This window comes from Ascaphus truei, chromosome 3 (assembly GCF_040206685.1).
Source record: "Ascaphus truei isolate aAscTru1 chromosome 3, aAscTru1.hap1, whole genome shotgun sequence".
Classification (NCBI taxonomy): domain Eukaryota; kingdom Metazoa; phylum Chordata; class Amphibia; order Anura; family Ascaphidae; genus Ascaphus; species Ascaphus truei.
The window spans coordinates 130,589,154-130,608,111 of NC_134485.1; the positions used below are offsets into that span (position 1 = coordinate 130,589,154).

Consider the following 18,958-nt stretch of genomic DNA (forward strand, 5'->3'; position numbering starts at 1 on the left):
CACAATACCATGCAACATATCATGACAGGTGTCCCTTTCTCGAGGGGACACTTACTACAACGTCGCGCAGGACGCTTCCCCAACACCAGGTGATCCCACCCAGTGTCCAAAGAACCCCACCCAATGTCCCGCACTCTTGCAGAGAGAGGAAATGGGTGACTGCGCAGTCACTATTAAACTAAGGGCCCATTGGTGCACTTATGACCGTATAGTACCTGCCGAGCACTCCGGTGCTCGGATCAGCAACACTTCACAAAGGATCAGTCGTAGGATGACTCCGTCTGATCCCCAACCAGACTCCTTGCACGAGGACCGCCAGGGGCGATCCCACCCTGGAAATAGTCTCTGTGGACCCCAACTTGGGTCCGAACCTCTTATCAGGAACCGCAGCGTCCGCTGTGTCCCTATATAAGTATGTAACAACTCACTGCATTATAGGCCGTCCCTACAGCACAGCAACCTTAGGTGGCTTAGGGGAAACTCATAGGGCCTGCCGGGCTGCCTATCCTATGCAGGTAGGTCCCTGCACCCACCCTACTCGTAACGCGGGCCCTGGGCTATGGTCCCCGGATTGGTTACCGCTATGAACCCCCCAGTTGCCTCACACTACTTGCCTCCCCAAGTTCCTACAGCCACGCACTGAAGACTAACACTAAGCCCACTTGTCCCTTTCTACCCTTCCTGTTCCCCAGCTCTAACTAAAGTAAATGACAGGGTCCCTAACCTGAGGGCTGTCCCTGGCAACACTCACTAACCTGGTGGGGAATCAGAGCTAACTTGGGCCTCAGGGCTGCTGGCCTAGTGCAGGGAGTCACTGACTCCTGCACCCTACCTCCTTCCCGGGGCTGCTCCTGACTCTGACTCCCTAGCATGGTCCAAGCCCGCGAATTGTATCTCTTTACCTTCTGAGACTTCCTAAGCCCTATTGGCTCCCTGGTATCACGTGGGGCACACAGAGGATCATGGGACTCGTAGTCCCTGCCTAGAGCCTTCCCTAATAGGCTAGGGCTTCGCGGGCTTTTCTGGCTCCCTTCTGCGCATGCGCGATCTCCCTGATACTCCCGTAACTCTCTCACTACCTCTGAGGTATTTCCTGCGCTTGCGCAACCACTGCGCATGCGCGAGCTACGGGGCAATGGCGGCGCCCTCGCAGCCCGGCTCCGGGAGCACCGGGAACCCGGTGACGTGCTCGCGGCCTTAGCAACCGGCCGCACGCGTCCCCGGCAACCCCCGAGCCGGAGCTTGACCGCCCTAACCCCTGCGATCGGCTCACTGGGTCGCCCTGGGACTCGGCGGTACCCGCGATCGCGCTCCAGGTGAGGGGGGTGCTGACACCTAAGGGGGACCTGGCTACATAAGAATACATTTTCATATCTGTTTTCCATGCCATGTTACTTTAATTTAAATTCTTACAAATGCATTCTTGATATCATATCAGATAATAATAATTCTAACTACCTGTTTTGCATATTTTCTCTAACTATTGTAATATCCATATGAATTTTGTTACATTTAAACAACTTAATTCTCTATTTTTTTTCTGTCCTCCTCCTTACTGTTTTAAATTGCGACCTATTTTTTTACTTAATTTTAAAATGTATACTTCATTCTCTCTTTATTTATAACTTGGAGATATTTTAACGCTTGTAGCATGCCTTTGGTACTTTATTACTTGATGGTACCACATGTCTCAAATAGTTCTCTGAAAGTGCATGCTTCCAGAGCAGATCTGAAAGCATGCACTGAAAAACTCAGTTTTCAATTAAGGTCCTTTAAACAAAAAAACCTTCTTTTAAGTAAAATAAGTAAGTAAAATAATGCATGCAATGCTAGTGCAAGTGAATATATAGCTGCAGCAGCTGTTATTTAAACACTTCACGATTTGTGTACATCAGAATACCAATGTCATGACGCTGGATATCTTCCAACCTTACCCCCTTAAGACACGAGTGCGGCAAGTGCAGAAAATGGCATTTTAGAGTTCTGTTTTTTAAACATTTTAAATTGACACGGTAGCACAGTACTGTACACATTGCAATTCATTAATTTCATTGCACCCCTTGAAACAGAATCCATGAAATTCAAACAAAGCAATCGCGATCAGCGCGGGTGCCTGGGGCGATTGCTATACTGCACGCAGCATGAATGCGGCCAGAGTACAAGAAATCGGCGCCATGATTTGTTTGAATAACGACCGCTGCAGCTGTATGTAGGGCTAATGCTCTGCTACATAATTCTTGTCCTGAAAATAGTATATTAACAAATTTGTAAACATATCCAAGTATATTTGAGATTTGTTTGCTGGTTGACATGTACTTGACACGTATCTTACATCCTATAATATGTATTGGAGCTTGTTTGACTATCAAGTGAATTACAATTAAGGTTGAGACTAGATAATAACTCAAAAAATCACAATACATATTCAGAAGCAGAGCAGCTGTAACAATACTGAAATCACTTTTAAATGTGAAAGGGGTATCTTAAGATGCTTCTCAAATATTTTTTTTATTTTTTTTTTTTTATTTCCTTGTCTTGTACAAACTTTTCATAATGTACCGAAAAAGTGAACAAAATAAACAAATACTGCCACAATATGGAAGGTGGAACTGTAATTGTGAAAAATCATGCTGTACCAGAAAATACCACCAATAAACAATTTTCAAAAGAAAGAAAATATGAACCACCCCCCGCACAAATAAAGCATTTTTTGGATGAGGAGTTTCATAATGTTTTCCTTTCCTGACCTGGGATCATACAACGAATTCCCAAAGTGTTTTTTTATATAGGGCTACATGTCTCATAATTTTTCCTTTCTTTATGAAATAATGGTGGTGTTTTTTGCGGTGCTAAAAATACAAGCATCAGTTTAAAAAAATGCATTGAAATTTACATAGATGTTATTATTTTATAATTGTTCAATTGTAAAATCAATTAAGTATTTAAAAAAAAAAAATGTATTTTTAAATACTGGAATTATATAGACCATATTTCTAATTGTATTAAATGTATAAATAATTTTCTTCTTTTTCATGCATGCAGGTTCTAATATTCTATCATTATGACATTTGCCATGAATATTCATTTCTGTGGCCAGGAAATAAAATGCCGGCACCATGGGCAAATACAACAAATGTACACAAACTGATACAATTTTTAGAGACAACTCTTGGAGAGCGATCAAAACGGGGTACCTTCCACGTATCACAAGCCATTCTTACACCAAGAGTAAAAACTATTGTACGTGGACTGAAATCTGGATTAAAAAATACACTTGTTCACAAGTAAGTTTCTAATGTATAAATTTATTTTTATTGCTTGTCTTAAAATTACATAACAGTGAAACACAATATTTTATTCTGATGATCTCAAATAGTGACAGTACTTAAAACTTTGGTTATCGGGACACCCAGTGTCTCAGACCTTCCAAAAAGCTGAATTATTTTTTAGGCACTGTGTATTCCTACAGTATATAAAATGATGAAGGTCTATGAGGCGTGGGTGGGGTTAACTAAGCTGTGGTCCGGACCAGATCAAAAGATGCGATGTGGTCTGGAAGAAGCTGCATCACATAAGAATCCATAAGCAGGCTTACGGAAATCTAGCCGTATATTTTGGAAATTCAATTGCATAGCTGGAAGTCTTGTAGCTGCATTGCCTCCCTAAGAAACCGTTAGGAATGCATCTTCCATATCTGCCAGTTTGTTAACACCATTGAAACATTGTAAACTTAAACTCTATTTATGCTTACTATTTTATACTATATATGAGTCTGTAATGATTTATATATTTTATTATGTGTTAATGTTAATGAGGGGACAATAAAGCCTGCACAAAATGTTAAACAAGCTGGGCCCCCCCCCCCCCCAAAAAAAGCTGTGTGTACTGTGCACGCGCATAGTAAGTGAAACTTCTTTGTCTTTTGTCACTGTTTTGTCACAGAAATTGTATTTGTAAGAATTATATTTTTAATGAAAAATAAAAAATACAATTTCAGTGCCAAAACACAAAGAAGTTTGACTAAGAACATGTGTTTTAGCTATTTGCACTTCTATATTTATCATTAACAATTGAATGATCACGTGAAGAAGTCACAAGAGCATTCACAGAAGTACATTTGGGGTGCACATCACAGTAAACATTTTTAAATTTTCTAACAATGCTATAGTGAAAAACCAAAGTGAAAGTGAAAAAAGTGAAAATCATATATACAATTAAAACACGTTGCGCTGATGTTGTAACCCTTAGCAAGTTAATGAAATAATATCATATGTTGACTAAAAAACTGGGCCTCTAGGCGTTAATCGCTGGTTTGTCCTCCTGCCTATTGTGGTAAAAGTAAGGTCTCAGGTATAGTGCAATTAATTGCCAGATGAAAAACAGTTGGAGGAGCGTCATCAACCATATAATATGTGCAGCACTATGTATGGCTATAGCTCTAGCCCACAAGCAGCGTCCACAGTGTGATAATGAATAGACCAGTGGGAGTTCCCTCACTAATAAGCTATCATATGAACGCTACTTGCTTGCAAGTAGCAGAGCTCCAACATCGCTCTCAACCAGTGCTGGGTGTCCCTATGACTAGTGGCAGTGATGAAGGGTAACAATAAAGTATGGAACCATATAGTAACAATCTATAATAGAATTGCACAATGATATGGGGGATTCCCTATAACTGAACTGTCATATAAACGTTGCTTGCTGGCAAACAACACAGCTCCAACATCGCTGTCAAGATTTACTAGGGGTCCCTGCACTGGTGTCAGATCATGGTAAGTGCTAATGTATCACTGTATAGTGTGATACTTAGCTGTGTGGAATCTCAACGTCTGCTGCTGCTGCTACAGGAAGGTAAAGCCGTCAGTGCTGCCGGAGCGCTCCTCCTAGCTGCTGCTTGCTCGGGGTCAGCTGCCAACGTGAAGTGACGTCACCACGTCACGGTGCCCACGCCCTACGCGTTTCTCTCCAGGCGGAGCTTCGTCAGGGGCAGGTGGATGCCGGGACTCAGGGCTTGCCTCATTAAATAACCCTAGAGCAGGTGTATTGAATGAAATGTTAATGTTAACCTCTTACTGTCACCGACGGCAGATACAAGAGTTCATAATACGCGGCGCATGTCCCTGATACCCAGCCATGGTAACACTATTACTGCTAGAACTAAAATGAAAATTAAATTAATAACGGAATCACAATCATGATGAATAAAATACTTATATACAACTACAACGCAAACTTAATATATCAGTAGAATACTGAGACTGAAGGCATGCTGGTCAGCAACCTTGGTCACTGATAAGGAGAGTTCAGGGTGAATCATATGTATATGCCAAAGTATTGACAATTGTAAATATGCATATGGCCAACCAGTGATTGATAAAATGTATTTATGGGTATTCATAACTTATTGAGGTACTAAACCAGAATTAGTATGTTCTCATTGCACTCTATTAGTGTAGATAGGGGGAAATGGGGGAAACGAGGTTTAAATGAAAGGGGTGAATGTAAATCCCTCATTCAGACCCAATGGATATAAAGTTCTAAGACGATATATCCATTCAGCCTCCCTTTGCAGGAGTCTACGATCAATATCGCCTCCTCTGATAGTATTGATTATTCGGTCAATCCCTATAAACTGGAGGCAGCTAGTATCCCCATTGTGCATCGAATTAACGTGGCGAGCTACTGGTGTGTCAGCCTTATGTAGAACAGAATTAACGTGTTCCAACACGCGTCTGCGCAGTTCGCGTATGGTTTTCCCTACATATCTATGTCCGCATATGCATGTTATCAAATAAACATGTATACATGTATACAATGATAAAACCAGACAATTTGAAATAAGACACTTCATAACTTGTAAAAGCTTCAATGTCGTTTATTTGATAACATGCATATGCGGACATAGATATGTAGGGAAAACCATACGCGAACTGCGCAGACGCGTGTTGGAACACGTTAATTCTGTTCTACATAAGGCTGACACACCAGTAGCTCGCCACGTTAATTCGATGCACAATGGGGATACTAGCTGCCTCCAGTTTATAGGGATTGACCGAATAATCAATACTATCAGAGGAGGCGATATTGATCGTAGACTCCTGCAAAGGGAGGCTGAATGGATATATCGTCTTAGAACTTTATATCCATTGGGTCTGAATGAGGGATTTACATTCACCCCTTTCATTTAAACCTCGTTTCCCCCATTTCCCCCTATCTGCACTAATAGAGTGCAATGAGAACATACTAATTCTGGTTTAGTACCTCAATAAGTTATGAATACCCATAAATACATTTTATCAATCACTGGTTGGCCATATGCATATTTACAATTGTCAATACTTTGGCATATACATATGATTCACCCTGAACTCTCCTTATCAGTGACCAAGGTTGCTGACCAGCATGCCTTCAGTCTCAGTATTCTACTGATATATTAAGTTTGCGTTGTAGTTGTATATAAGTATTTTATTCATCATGATTGTGATTCCGTTATTAATTTAATTTTCATTTTAGTTCTAGCAGTAATAGTGTTACCATGGCTGGGTATCAGGGACATGCGCCGCGTATTATGAACTCTTGTATCTGCCGTCGGTGACAGTAAGAGGTTAACATTAACATTTCATTCAATACACCTGCTCTAGGGTTATTTAATGAGGCAAGCCCTGAGTCCCGGCATCCACCTGCCCCTGACGAAGCTCCGCCTGGAGAGAAACGCGTAGGGCGTGGGCACCGTGACGTGGTGACGTCACTTCACGTTGGCAGCTGACCCCGAGCAAGCAGCAGCTAGGAGGAGCGCTCCGGCAGCACTGACGGCTTTACCTTCCTGTAGCAGCAGCAGCAGACGTTGAGATTCCACACAGCTAAGTATCACACTATACAGTGATACATTAGCACTTACCATGATCTGACACCAGTGCAGGGACCCCTAGTAAATCTTGACAGCGATGTTGGAGCTGTGTTGTTTGCCAGCAAGCAACGTTTATATGACAGTTCAGTTATAGGGAATCCCCCATATCATTGTGCAATTCTATTATAGATTGTTACTATATGGTTCCATACTTTATTGTTACCCTTCATCACTGCCACTAGTCATAGGGACACCCAGCACTGGTTGAGAGCGATGTTGGAGCTCTGCTACTTGCAAGCAAGTAGCGTTCATATGATAGCTTATTAGTGAGGGAACTCCCACTGGTCTATTCATTATCACACTGTGGACGCTGCTTGTGGGCTAGAGCTATAGCCATACATAGTGCTGCACATATTATATGGTTGATGACGCTCCTCCAACTGTTTTTCATCTGGCAATTAATTGCACTATACCTGAGACCTTACTTTTACCACAATAGGCAGGAGGACAAACCAGCGATTAACGCCTAGAGGCCCAGTTTTTTAGTCAACATATGATATTATTTCATTAACTTGCTAAGGGTTACAACATCAGCGCAACGTGTTTTAATTGTATATATGATTTTCACTTTTTTCACTTTCACTTTGGTTTTTCACTATAGCATTGTTAGAAAATTTAAAAATGTTTACTGTGATGTGCACCCCAAATGTACTTCTGTGAATGCTCTTGTGACTTCTTCACGTGATCATTCAATTGTTAATGATATTAACTTCTGTACATAGGTAGCACTCACTTAGTGTTATTTAACACTTGGTCATTAAATATTATTTATAATTGTTAGTGAGCAGTGTGCAATACTCTGTGTTGTTGTCTATATTTATAGTAACTGGGAATTCTGTGTGTGTGTGTGTGTGCATGTGTGTGTCAGTCAGTGTGTGTGTGTGTGTGTGTGTGTGTGTGTGTGTGTGTGTGTGTGTGTGTGTGTGTGTGTGTGTGTGTGTGTGTGTGTGTGCGCATGTGTGTATCAGTCAGTCAATGTGTGTCAGTCAGTATGTGTGTATGTCAGTCCATGTGTGTCAGTCAGTCCATGTGTGTGTGTGTGTGTGTGTCAGTCAGTGTGTGTCAGTCAGTGTGTGTGTGTGTCAGTCAGTGTGTCTTTCTCTGCTGGGGATTGTCTGAGCTGTCCCTGAGCCAGCCCCTCTCTCTCCTCCCCTCCGGCGGTGGTATGGAGACACGGGGGGAGAAATGTCTGAGCTGTCACTTTCTGAGTCCCCCGGCTTGGAGCCAGCCCCCGTCTCTCCTCCCCCCGGGGGTGGTACAGGGAGGGGGTGTTCAGCATCCTCAGGCCAGACCCACCGCTGTCCGAGTCCCCTGACCCGGAGTCAACCAATGATACGGCCGTCTCTGCGCATGTGCAGGGGGAGGGTGATGCCTCTGTGCATGCGCTGGATGTGCCGGGTGTCTCGGCGTATGTAGTGGATGCGGCGGGTGACTCTGCGCATGTGCTGCCTTGCAGCAACGGCCGATTGTGCGCATGCTCGCACAGATAGCTTCCTGGCTGGTATCGATGGACGCATTAGCGCATGAGGGACCCAGCGATCACATATGCGCATCCATCCAACTCCCATATCTGTGCGTATCAGCGGGCATGTGGGGGGAGCGGCGCCTCTGCCGCGCATGCGTGATGGCGCCGCTGCCAGCCGCTTTTGCGCATGTGTGGCGTTCGCCAGCTGCGCCATCACAACTGCGCATGCGCGGCATCTCAGCGGGCATGGGGGGGGGGAACGGCGGACGTTAGGAGAGGCGCCGCCGCATATATCAGCGGCCGTGAGGGGGGAGCGGCGGCCATTAGGAGCAGCCGGCAGCTATCGCCGCTGACGCCACATGTGACAGCGGGCGTGTGGGGGGAGCGGCGGCCATTACGTGACGTCATTTCCGTTTCACATTTTCATCTCCATGTCTTCAGTTTTGTCCCATCAAATCTGACTAGGTGCCACTAAAGAAGTTTCACTTAAAAAAAAAACCTTTTGAAAAATCATGTTTTATTGATCAGCTTTTAGGTAAGCATTCACATGGTGCAATGAGGTGCCAATGTTGCCATCTCGAGAAACTTTCCTCAGAGTAATCGGAACAAAGAGTGAGGGGGACCTACCTTAAATACCACCACCAAGTGCTTGGGAGAACATCACAGGAAACGGTGCAGAAAGCAAGATGCTGGCGACATCTATCATGGTAGGGGTAGCCTGGCAAGTATATTAAAAGTTATGCACGCTCGTTGCCCCTACCTGATGACTGCCTATGTTGTAGGCCCATGTGGCCATCTTATTGTAGCCAAAATGGCTGACAACCTGAATATTATGTTCCCTTTATAACAGCTTATTTACCCACGTTTATTCTGCAGTATGTGATTTGTAAGACTCCCTTGTGTGGTGGGCTGGTAATCTACTCAGTACTGCAAGCACACAATTGAGACTTGGGCCATAATATAATTTGGGTTATGTGAAGTGCTTGGGAACATTGGGGAAGTGGGGAAGGGCATGGATTCAGGTTATGGGAGCGTGTATTTCTATAGTGGAGCCATTGTTCATGCCCAACTCTAAGGGGTCTATCTCTGCAGGAGATTCAGGTTTCAGGCTGAAACTGGGAATGAGGCCTGGGTCCTAGCCCCTCCAGCTCAATTCCCATTGGTCAGTTTGAATTTCCCACTCTCCTTATACCAGCCTCTGTGTAAATCAACGATAAGTCTTTTCTCTCTGATTAACCACTGAAGACAATTTCTTTGCTGATTTGTCAGCACCCGGTCTTTCATGGTTTTAGATAGACCGAGAAAGTAAGTGAAATGATTCGAAAGGAAGAGCTGTAAACTCGAAATTAAATACTTGGTCTTAGTTTTTGAATGCCAGTCTGAGCAATCTTTGACAGATGGGTACAGACAGATAGCGATCTTTTAGGTGTATGGGAGTAATAAAACCCTCTATTTCCAGGATAATTACTGCCGACTTGATTGACTCCATCTTGAAGGGAATCTTCTTTATATAAGTGTTTACAAACCTTTTATCTAGGATTGGATGTCAGTCCGCTGAAGCTTTCGGGACAAGAAAGAGATTTAAATAAGTCTATGTGAAGTGTTCTTTTTCTAATACTGGAGTTATTATACCTGCTTCCAAAAATCTTGATATTACTTGAAAAAAAGTCCTCTCTGAATCTTGCCCCTTGGCGTCTTTGACAAACCTCTGTAATAGGGACATTGTAAATTACAGTATATTGTATACCCTGTATTTACTAGTTGTTGTATCCACCAGTCTGTTGTAGTCTTGTACCACCTGTGGCAGAAGTTATTTTATCTTCCTCCTACATAAATGGTACCTGATTTCTGGAAAAGGCATTTGCAGAGACTCTTCCTCTATTAGATTTCCCTGTTCTAGTTCGAAAGGCCTGATACATACCACTTTCATTTCTAGAACCTCTCATAATTTCTTTTATCTGTCCCCTGAAACCTCCAGATGCATAACTAGTTCACATAGCCCTAAATTGTCGCCTGTCTTATGGAAGGAATTTACTTCTTCCTCTTGAAATACTATCAATTACTTGCTCCAATACCACTTGGAGTAGGGAGATGGACCATAACTTACTTTTAGACAAAGAGTCTGCTACCCAAGATCTTAACCACACAGCTCTTCTTGATGTAACTGAGAAAGCCAGTGATCTTGCTATTATGCAAATAATATCAAGAGGCATCACACAGGAAATGTAAGAATAGGAAAGATCTTCAGAATCTTCTGTCTCAATACTCCTGAGGCTAATTTACTGTATCTTCCTTATTTGGTAGTAAAGCTCTCAAAGCAATGGATATGCAGACTGAAGAAATAGCCGGTCTTTAAGTTGCTCCTGATGTTAGCAACCAGACAAGAAAACGTTATGGTGAGCATTACAGGAGACCAACAATTTACACGGGGATCGCAAGCACCAAACAGAACAAAGGAGTTACTGATGGGGCAGCCGTTATTCGAACGGATCTCGAATTGGAAGTCGATATAATCCCCTAATTCTCCCCGGTTTTGGCGCGTTATTTTTGTATTGTATTGTATGTCTTTATTTATATAGCGCCATAAATGTACATAGCGCTCCACAGTAGTAATACATATCATATAAATAACACATAATATAAATAACAGGTCATGGGAATAAGTGCTTCAGACAAAAAAGTAACATTAAGGAAAGGAGTCCCTGCTTTCAACATTTTTGTTGAAATGACCGCGACGCATTAGATACCCAAAGCAGGGACCCCTGTTGTGTGAATGCTACTGGCGTCTGCCTTTGTGTAATAGACTCGCAGTAAGAGAGTCTGAATCAGTCACTCTAACTGCGCGCCTCTTACAGGCGATCGCGGGCGTTTTATTAAAATTCTAAAATTACAGTTTTGTAGCAGGGGGTCTCCCGAGCTGAACAAAGTTTATTTCAGCCTTGGAGACCCCCTAAATTCCGAGTTACAGGCTCCGTTATGGGGTGCCAACAAAAAGCCACTATTAAAAAGCTTTGATAAAGCGCTATTTAGCGCGAAATGCATTAGAGGACCCTTTTTATGTAGCTTTTGCTACCATGCATCTCTATTAAAGCATTTTTAATTTTCACTACTCAGCCTCCAGCCCTACTTTTTTCAGCAGTGCTCTACCTTCTCTCCACGCATATTTGATCTACACAACGGACGGATGCACGCGTATATGGAGCATAAGGGGTCTATCATGTGAGTCATTTATCTGTATTTCTTACATTGTGACTGTGACTATGGGGTATTTGCATGGCTCCAGCCTTTGGTTCAGGACACCATCCCTCTCTATAGTGAATGCACTGGGAGTCCTTCTATATAGGGGCTGTTTTGTGATTTCATTTTGAGGGTGGTTATATGCTTTCTGTCCATATCAGGCTTTATTTGGTGAGCTATATACCCTGTCACATATATACATTTTTTCATTGATTTGACTAAACCCTTGACTCCTGGGCTATATTGCCTTCATTGCACTATTCTGGGAATTAGAAGCACCATACAGTGATTCATTTCTCATCCTTTGCTGCATTTCTTTGACAAGGCTGTGATGGGGGCTACTGTGGAAGAAAAGTTTTGGATGAACCTACGGTAATAGTTTGCAAAGCCCAAAAAGCGTTGTATGGCTTTTAGAGTGGTAGGACGGGGCCAGTCTAGGACTGCCTTGAGTTTGGTTGGGTCCATGGAGAAGTCGGAATCAGAGATGATGTGTCCGAGGAGTGCCGTGGAGATTCGATGGAATTGGCACTTTTCCAACTTAGCAAAAAGATGGTTCTCACGAAGGCGTAATAGAACCTGTTTTACGTGAGTAACGTGTTCTTGGGGGAACTTGGAAAAAATCAAAATGTCATCCAGATAGACAATGAGGATTTGTTGTGAAGGTCCCCGAATATCTCATTGACAATGTCTTGAAAGACAGCTGGGGCGTTACAAAGGCCGAAGGGCATGAAGAGATACTCAGAATGGCTATCGCGGGTATTGAATGCAGTCTTCCATTCATCACCCTGACAAAGTCTCACCAGATTGTAGGCACCGCGCAAGTCCAACTTGGAGAAGATAGTAGACCCCTGTAGGCAAAGAGTTCCGAGATCAAGGGTAGAGGGTAACGATTCTTGAGCGTAATTTTATTGAGGCCCCTAGTCAATACACGGCCGAAGGGACCCTTCTTGACAAAAAAAGAATTCGGCTCCGGCCGGAGAAGAGGATTTCCGAATAAACCCCCTCTGTAGGTTTTCTCGGATATAATCGTTCATGGCCTTAGTCTCCGGGAGTGAAAGTGGATAAGTTCTTCCCCTGGAAAGTACTGAACTGGCCAGGAGATCAATAGGGCAGTTGAAGGGACGATGTGGGGGAAGAACTTCGGACCGAGCTTTGTCGAAGACATCGCAAAATTCTTCGTATACCTCTGGTAGAGAATTAGCGTCTTTCTCCAACGTGAGTAACCCACCGACCTTATGAACCGGCACCACACCACTCCCCGCACAATGATTGCTCCACTGGATTGGTTCTTTGTTGGTCCAATCGATGCATGGATTATGGCGTTGGAGCCACGGGAGGCCCAGTATCACTTCAGAGGGTGTATGGATCACATCAAGATGAATCTCCTCCTTGTGGTTCCCCTCTGCCTGTAGATGGAAGGGGGTAGTCTGCAGGGAGATGAAAGCTGGTTGAAGTGGCCGTCCGTCAATGGCCTCCAGGCCTACCAGTACCTTCTTGCAGACAAGCAGGATGAGGCTCCTTTCAGCAAAAAACTGGTCGATAAAATTGCCCCCCCATCTGGAATCTACGACTGCCAGTGCGGTGACTCGGAAACTCACCCCTGTAAGCAAAACCGTAATCAAAATCCTGGTAGGTAGGAACTGTTTGTGATAGGGGAAATGGAAAGTGTTACCAATGAGACTCCCCTGGATCTCATTGGGAGTTGGCATTTCCTGGTTTGTGAGGGCACTGGAGCACTTGATGGCCGGAGTTGCCGCAGTATAGGCAGAGGCCGGCGCAGCGACAACGTTGTTTCTCAGATGAGGACAGATTGTTGCCCCCTAGTTGCATGGGTTCCGGAGAGTCGGAGTGGGGAGGTTCCGGTAAGGCGAAGTGAAGAGAAGGTGATCTAGGAGACAATTGGTGATGCCAGGATCGCTCGGCCCTCCTCTCTTGCAGGCATTGATCTATCCGAATGCATACGGCAATCAATTCCTCCAGATATGTGGGACGCTCCTGTGCCGCGAGTTCGTCCTTTAGCGGTTCTGCGAGGCCCATCCAGAAGGCGGAAGACAATGCCTCGTTGTTCCAGCCTGTCTCCGAGGCAATGGTCTGGAACTCCAGAGTGTACCTGGCGACCGGTCGGTTCCCCTGGGAGATATGGAAAAGGGAGGAAGCTGCGGTCATCTTACGTCCCAGAGTATTGAAGATCTTGCGGAACTCCCTGGTGAAGAGTCCGATGTCCTGTGTAAGGTCCGACCTCTGCTCCCAGATAGGGGAGGCCCAAGCCAGGGCGTTGTCCGTAAGGAGAAAGATAATGTAGGCGATCTTGGGGAAACAAAACGAGAAGGCATGATCTCAAACTGTATGAAGCACTGATTAAGGAAACCTCTACACCCGTGGGGATCTCCTGCGTAACGGTTAAGAGTTGGAAGACGGGGTTCAGTAGAAGTCGTGGTGGGAGCCAGGGTAGCGGGGGCAGCGGGTGTTGTCAATGGAGTAGATACAGGAGACGGTCTGTGCCTGGACAGGGAGGGAATGGAGGCTCTGCTGTTGCAGGTCCATCCGACGGTCATTTTGCTCCAGGTATCTCTCTAGTCTAGAGAACATATTGGCGTGAGAGGACATCTGAGCATATGTAGGTAAAGAAGTCCAATGAGGAAGCAGATGCTTGGGGGTGTGTGTCCAGGGAGGACTGCAGTAAGGCAGAGAGCAGGTGCAGGGAGCCCCTCAGAGTAGGAGGGCGGATCATAGAGAGCGTGCATCCGTGCGCGGGCCCAGGGTCAGCACTATGTAGGGATTGGTGCGGGTGCACGAGTGTTGCAGAGGATACCCGGTGCGGCAGCAGGTGGGAGCGGAGGACGCAGAGGAGCGCGCCGATGGCGGTGTGGCTCCCTGAGCCTCACAGACACCAACAAAAGCTATTAACTACCGAGAGTCTTGAATAACCCTGGAGCTCTGATCACCGGCAGCTTACATACTTTCCCGGCCTCCATCTGAAACCATGGAAAACTGGGTTCCAACCAATCAGCGAAGAGATCATCAAAGGCTAAGGGCTTGAACCAATCAGGGCCTAGGCAGTGACAGTGCTCTAGGACAACCCACAGGAGAGGGCTTAAGGAGAGTGAAACTGACAAATAGGAATTGAGCCAACAGGTTTAGCACCTTGGCTTCGATTGCCAGTTTCACCATGATACCTCCTGCAGAGATGGGAGCCTCACTGTCGAGAATCAACAATGCATCTGCTCTTGAAGTACGTGTTCCAGCATCATGAATCCAACCTTCCAACACTTCCCCAGTGTTCCCAAGCACTTCATCTACAGTAGCCCAGAAAAAAAGGCTGGCACAGGGATTTATTGTATGTTGGCTGGGATGAGGGAATTACTGTACCAGCCCCCCATACAATGAAGCCTGACAAAATACACAAGGGAAATAAACTGTCTTACACGAGGAAATCTAAACACATACTGGGCAGCCATTTTGGCTACCTAAAATGGCCAGGTTAACCTACTGCACCGACACACTTTATTCGAGAAAATACCCAGTATGTACCTGGCAGATACCTGGAATGCGCCGCTCCTCACCTCTGACAAGCCCCGTTGCGTTTGCCTTCCCAGCCTGGGTTCATGCCTGGCTGACGGGCAGCTGATCTGTTAAATGATAATGATTAGGATTAAATAGGCTGCAATGCTTCGCGTGTCTACCAGATGGCATAAATTCATGAATTGTAATGCAGTATATATATATATACTGTGCAGTATTGCAGCCAGCGGGAATAAAATGCTTCAATCCCTGCTTGGAAAATACCTCAATGCACTCGGGCAGAAAACAGTCACAAACCTCAATACACCCGGGTATACCCGAATTCGTGGGACTAGCCGAGCTCGAATAAAGTGTGTCGCCAGTGTATACCATAGGTCTCTATCTTGACGGGTAGGGACAACCAGCGGGCTTGACCCTGTCTGCATGCTAGGCTGCCCCAACCATCACAGTGAGTAAAAAGGTTTTTTTTGTTTTGTTTTTTTTTAAATACCACCATACAGCAAGTAACAATACAACTTGTGAGCACATTCACCTGTCTCAGACAGGTCTGCAATGCTGCCATTCCCCATTATATTTTACCACAGAATGATTCCACTGCAGCCTGAGATTCTAGGTTATGACATACAAATGAGCACTCACAGTTTGACACTTTTGCTTCTTTTCCATTTTAACATGGAGCCATACAGTAGCGGCTGCCATTAACCTCCTGCGGCCGTTTCCCCGCGATTTTTTAAATCGCGGGCAGATGCGGCATGTTTTCGGCCGTTTTGGGCACAGCGGGCGCTTTCAATGTTTAGCGCCATTAGCGCTGTCTGGTGAATGCGGCTGAAGCGCGGCAAAGTCCGTGACAAACGGAAAACATCCCCGAATTTTTCCGGGGATGTAGGAGGATAAAAGGGGCCGCAACAGTATAAGCTTATGTCTGCAGTATTACACAGCTTCTTCAGCACAGTCTTAGTGCATAACCAGCAAATCCACTCACAGGAGAGCCTGTTTTAACCTTTTGGGTCTCATCATTGTGGGCTGATTACTGGCTTTGCCATGTGAAGCCGATAGTGGCTAAAACCAGACACAAAATAAATTATGGCGAGTAAGTGACAAAAACCCTCCACTGTACAGCTAATAAAATTAACAATTGTAAGCATATTCATATGTCTCAGACAGTTCTGCAAACCTGCCTTTTGCCATTAACTCCTAGAACACATGATTTCATTACAGTCAGGGATTCTGGGCAATGACATGCAAATGAGCACTCAGCTTATGCTTGCGTATTACACATCTTTTCGCTATTCTCTCCTCATCGCATGTCATACGGTACGACTTCAGTATATAACAAAGACAGGTTGACATCTCCTGAACTCGGAAGTATTTATTAAAACATGGAAGAAAAAAGAAAATGTCGGCGCCAAATGTGACAGTAATAAAGTCCAAACCATACAAGTGAAAGTCCAAATGTAGTCCTTAGGTGATCAATGGATGTGCAGACGGACTGTGAATTCTCTCCAAGGTATGGTGCAGTATGTGGAAATAAAGAAAAATAGATTATAGTGCAGTATGTCAGTCAATACAGACATAAAAACATATAACACTAACAACACAATACAGACATGACAGACCTGACAAACTAACAACAACACAAGCCAGACTAAAAAATAATAAAAAAGCTATTTATTGACAACTATTGTAGGGTTCTGGAGTATGCCTAGCAGACATCAATCCGGGGGGGGGGGGGTAAAATCGTTGCCCTACTCACACGATACAGGAAAATATCAGGCAGTTAGGCTGGAGACACAGACAGTTTTCTCAAGATGGCGACCGGAGCCTTCTCACTGGCGTCCCCACATGAAGAAGATGCTGTGTGGAGCTGCACGGGTCACAGGAGCTGAAGCACCTCCAAACGGATGTGACGACACGCTCTGTCTTCCTCCCGATGCTGTTGTCCTCTCCCGTATCTCGTCCCCCACACCTCAGACCGGATAGTTGGCTATTACTTCCAAGAACCAAAACTTCAACTCTAAAATCAATTCTTCCCGACGCGTTTCATGTGCATGCGCGCACTTCAAGGGATTTATTAAAACATACTTTAATGTACAGTAACAATCTTGTATGTAGATTAGTGCAAAAAGATATTGCCTTCCAGGGATACAATGTGAACAAATGCAATCAAAGCAATAAAAAAAACTACAAAATGCTTCTATTTATAGTAATGTTTAGTGTCAGGCCATTTAATGATTAGTAGCTACAGTTAGCTGGCAAGGATTTTGTTTGTGTCATTGCTAATAAATTATGTGGCTCTTTTAATCAAAATCAGTTGTTTGTTTATATTTGTGACTTGGATGGGAAGACTTAAGTGTGTGGCAGAGTTTTGCAGTCATGATCTCTGACCCAGTAGAGCTTCCTTTTCTTACCTTGAAACAAGTCCCTCCTAAACTACAGCACACAAAAAGAACACTTGCCTAGACAAGTGAGAGAACCCCTTTTGAACAAGCACTCATACGGTGATAGGTACAGATAAATTATAAGAATGAACCTTTATTAGTGTATATGGGTAAAGTAAGTGAAGTACATAAACACTCAACACAATTAAAAACGCATTAAACGAATTGCCCCTAGGTCTATTTATAAATTAATAGAGATAGTACTTGAAGGAGAATGGTTAGGAATGTCTGGTACCATATAGAAGAAAGAATTATTAATAAAATGCAAAACTAATATGGTGCCTCAGTGTGGTCTATCTATAATGTTTGAAAGAGTCTGGTGTGTGTCATTCGAGTGTAGTAACAGTCAAACTGCTTTCATGCCACATCTGAATAACCTGTGGTTCTGTGACTATATACAGAGTGATATCTGTATGTCGCTAAGGTATTGCGGGTCTAACCCACATAAAAGGTTTCAATCAGTGTGACCTACAGTAGCTGCGCTCTGCTGGTCACAGAAACCAACAGGGGGTTAATTATGTATATCCTTCAAGGCAACACAGGGTGTAGTAAAATATCTAAAAGGGAGGCTACTATGTAGCTGTGGGGAAGAGAAGAGGCTGAACAGTGGGAGCCGCAAATATATGCACTGTTTCTATCCCACTGTTAGTAGTATATTTCTGGGTTCTTATAGCCTCAAATGAGCACAATTTGATTAGCCCACCAGATAAATAGTGAGGTGAGTTAATGCTCGTGCCCCCTATGAAGGTAGCAAGTAATCTTGAAGACAGGCTAGCTGATATATCTCTGCCAGTGAAAATGTTTAACTCAATGTTCTACAGCTGCCTTTGATAAAGTTACTCTATATCTGCAGATCTAGGTATATGAATGTGGTTGTTGTTTGGGCTTAATAGTTGCCCAGCTAGTTCAGTCGATGTAATGACTGTGGGTAGGTAGAGTATATTTTTACAAGTGTTTATGCCCTTCAACATCCACCAAGTCTCTGGGGCAAGTGAGCCCCGTCTGTTTGATATAGACAACTTAATGTGGTATCAGTGGTGTCTTGCAGCCACTCAGTGATACGCCCCAGTGTTACAGGGGTATCAGAGTTGCTGCACTTTCGGAGCTTTTATTCCCGCTCCTGAGTGGCGGCATCTGTTCAGTCCCCACCCGGCATGGTGTATTCATGAACACCGCCTAGTATATGAATGCCGGGTGGAACTCAGAGTGCAGACAGCGGCTATCTTCCGCGCTGTCTGACAGATGTCGCCGCACCAGTACGCGTGCTGACGTCACAGGGGAGCGCCCACCGACGTACGTTTCGCGTCACGCTGACGCTTTTTCAAGGTGCCCTCCTAAACTACAGTAAGTGCAACCTTACTATAATGAAACACATGTGAACATGTGTTG

General features: G+C 44.4%; 1 protein-coding gene across 1 annotated transcript in view; it reads left to right on the forward strand.

Annotated features, from left to right (window-relative positions):
* PLCXD2 (phosphatidylinositol specific phospholipase C X domain containing 2) overlaps nt 1-18,958 on the forward strand; it is a 111,357-nt gene that overhangs the window by 88,657 nt on the left and 3,742 nt on the right. The window contains exon 3 of the mRNA XM_075589549.1: nt 3,043-3,284. Within this exon, the coding sequence (XP_075445664.1) occupies nt 3,043-3,284 (242 nt within the window). The remainder of the gene's footprint in view (nt 1-3,042; nt 3,285-18,958) is intronic.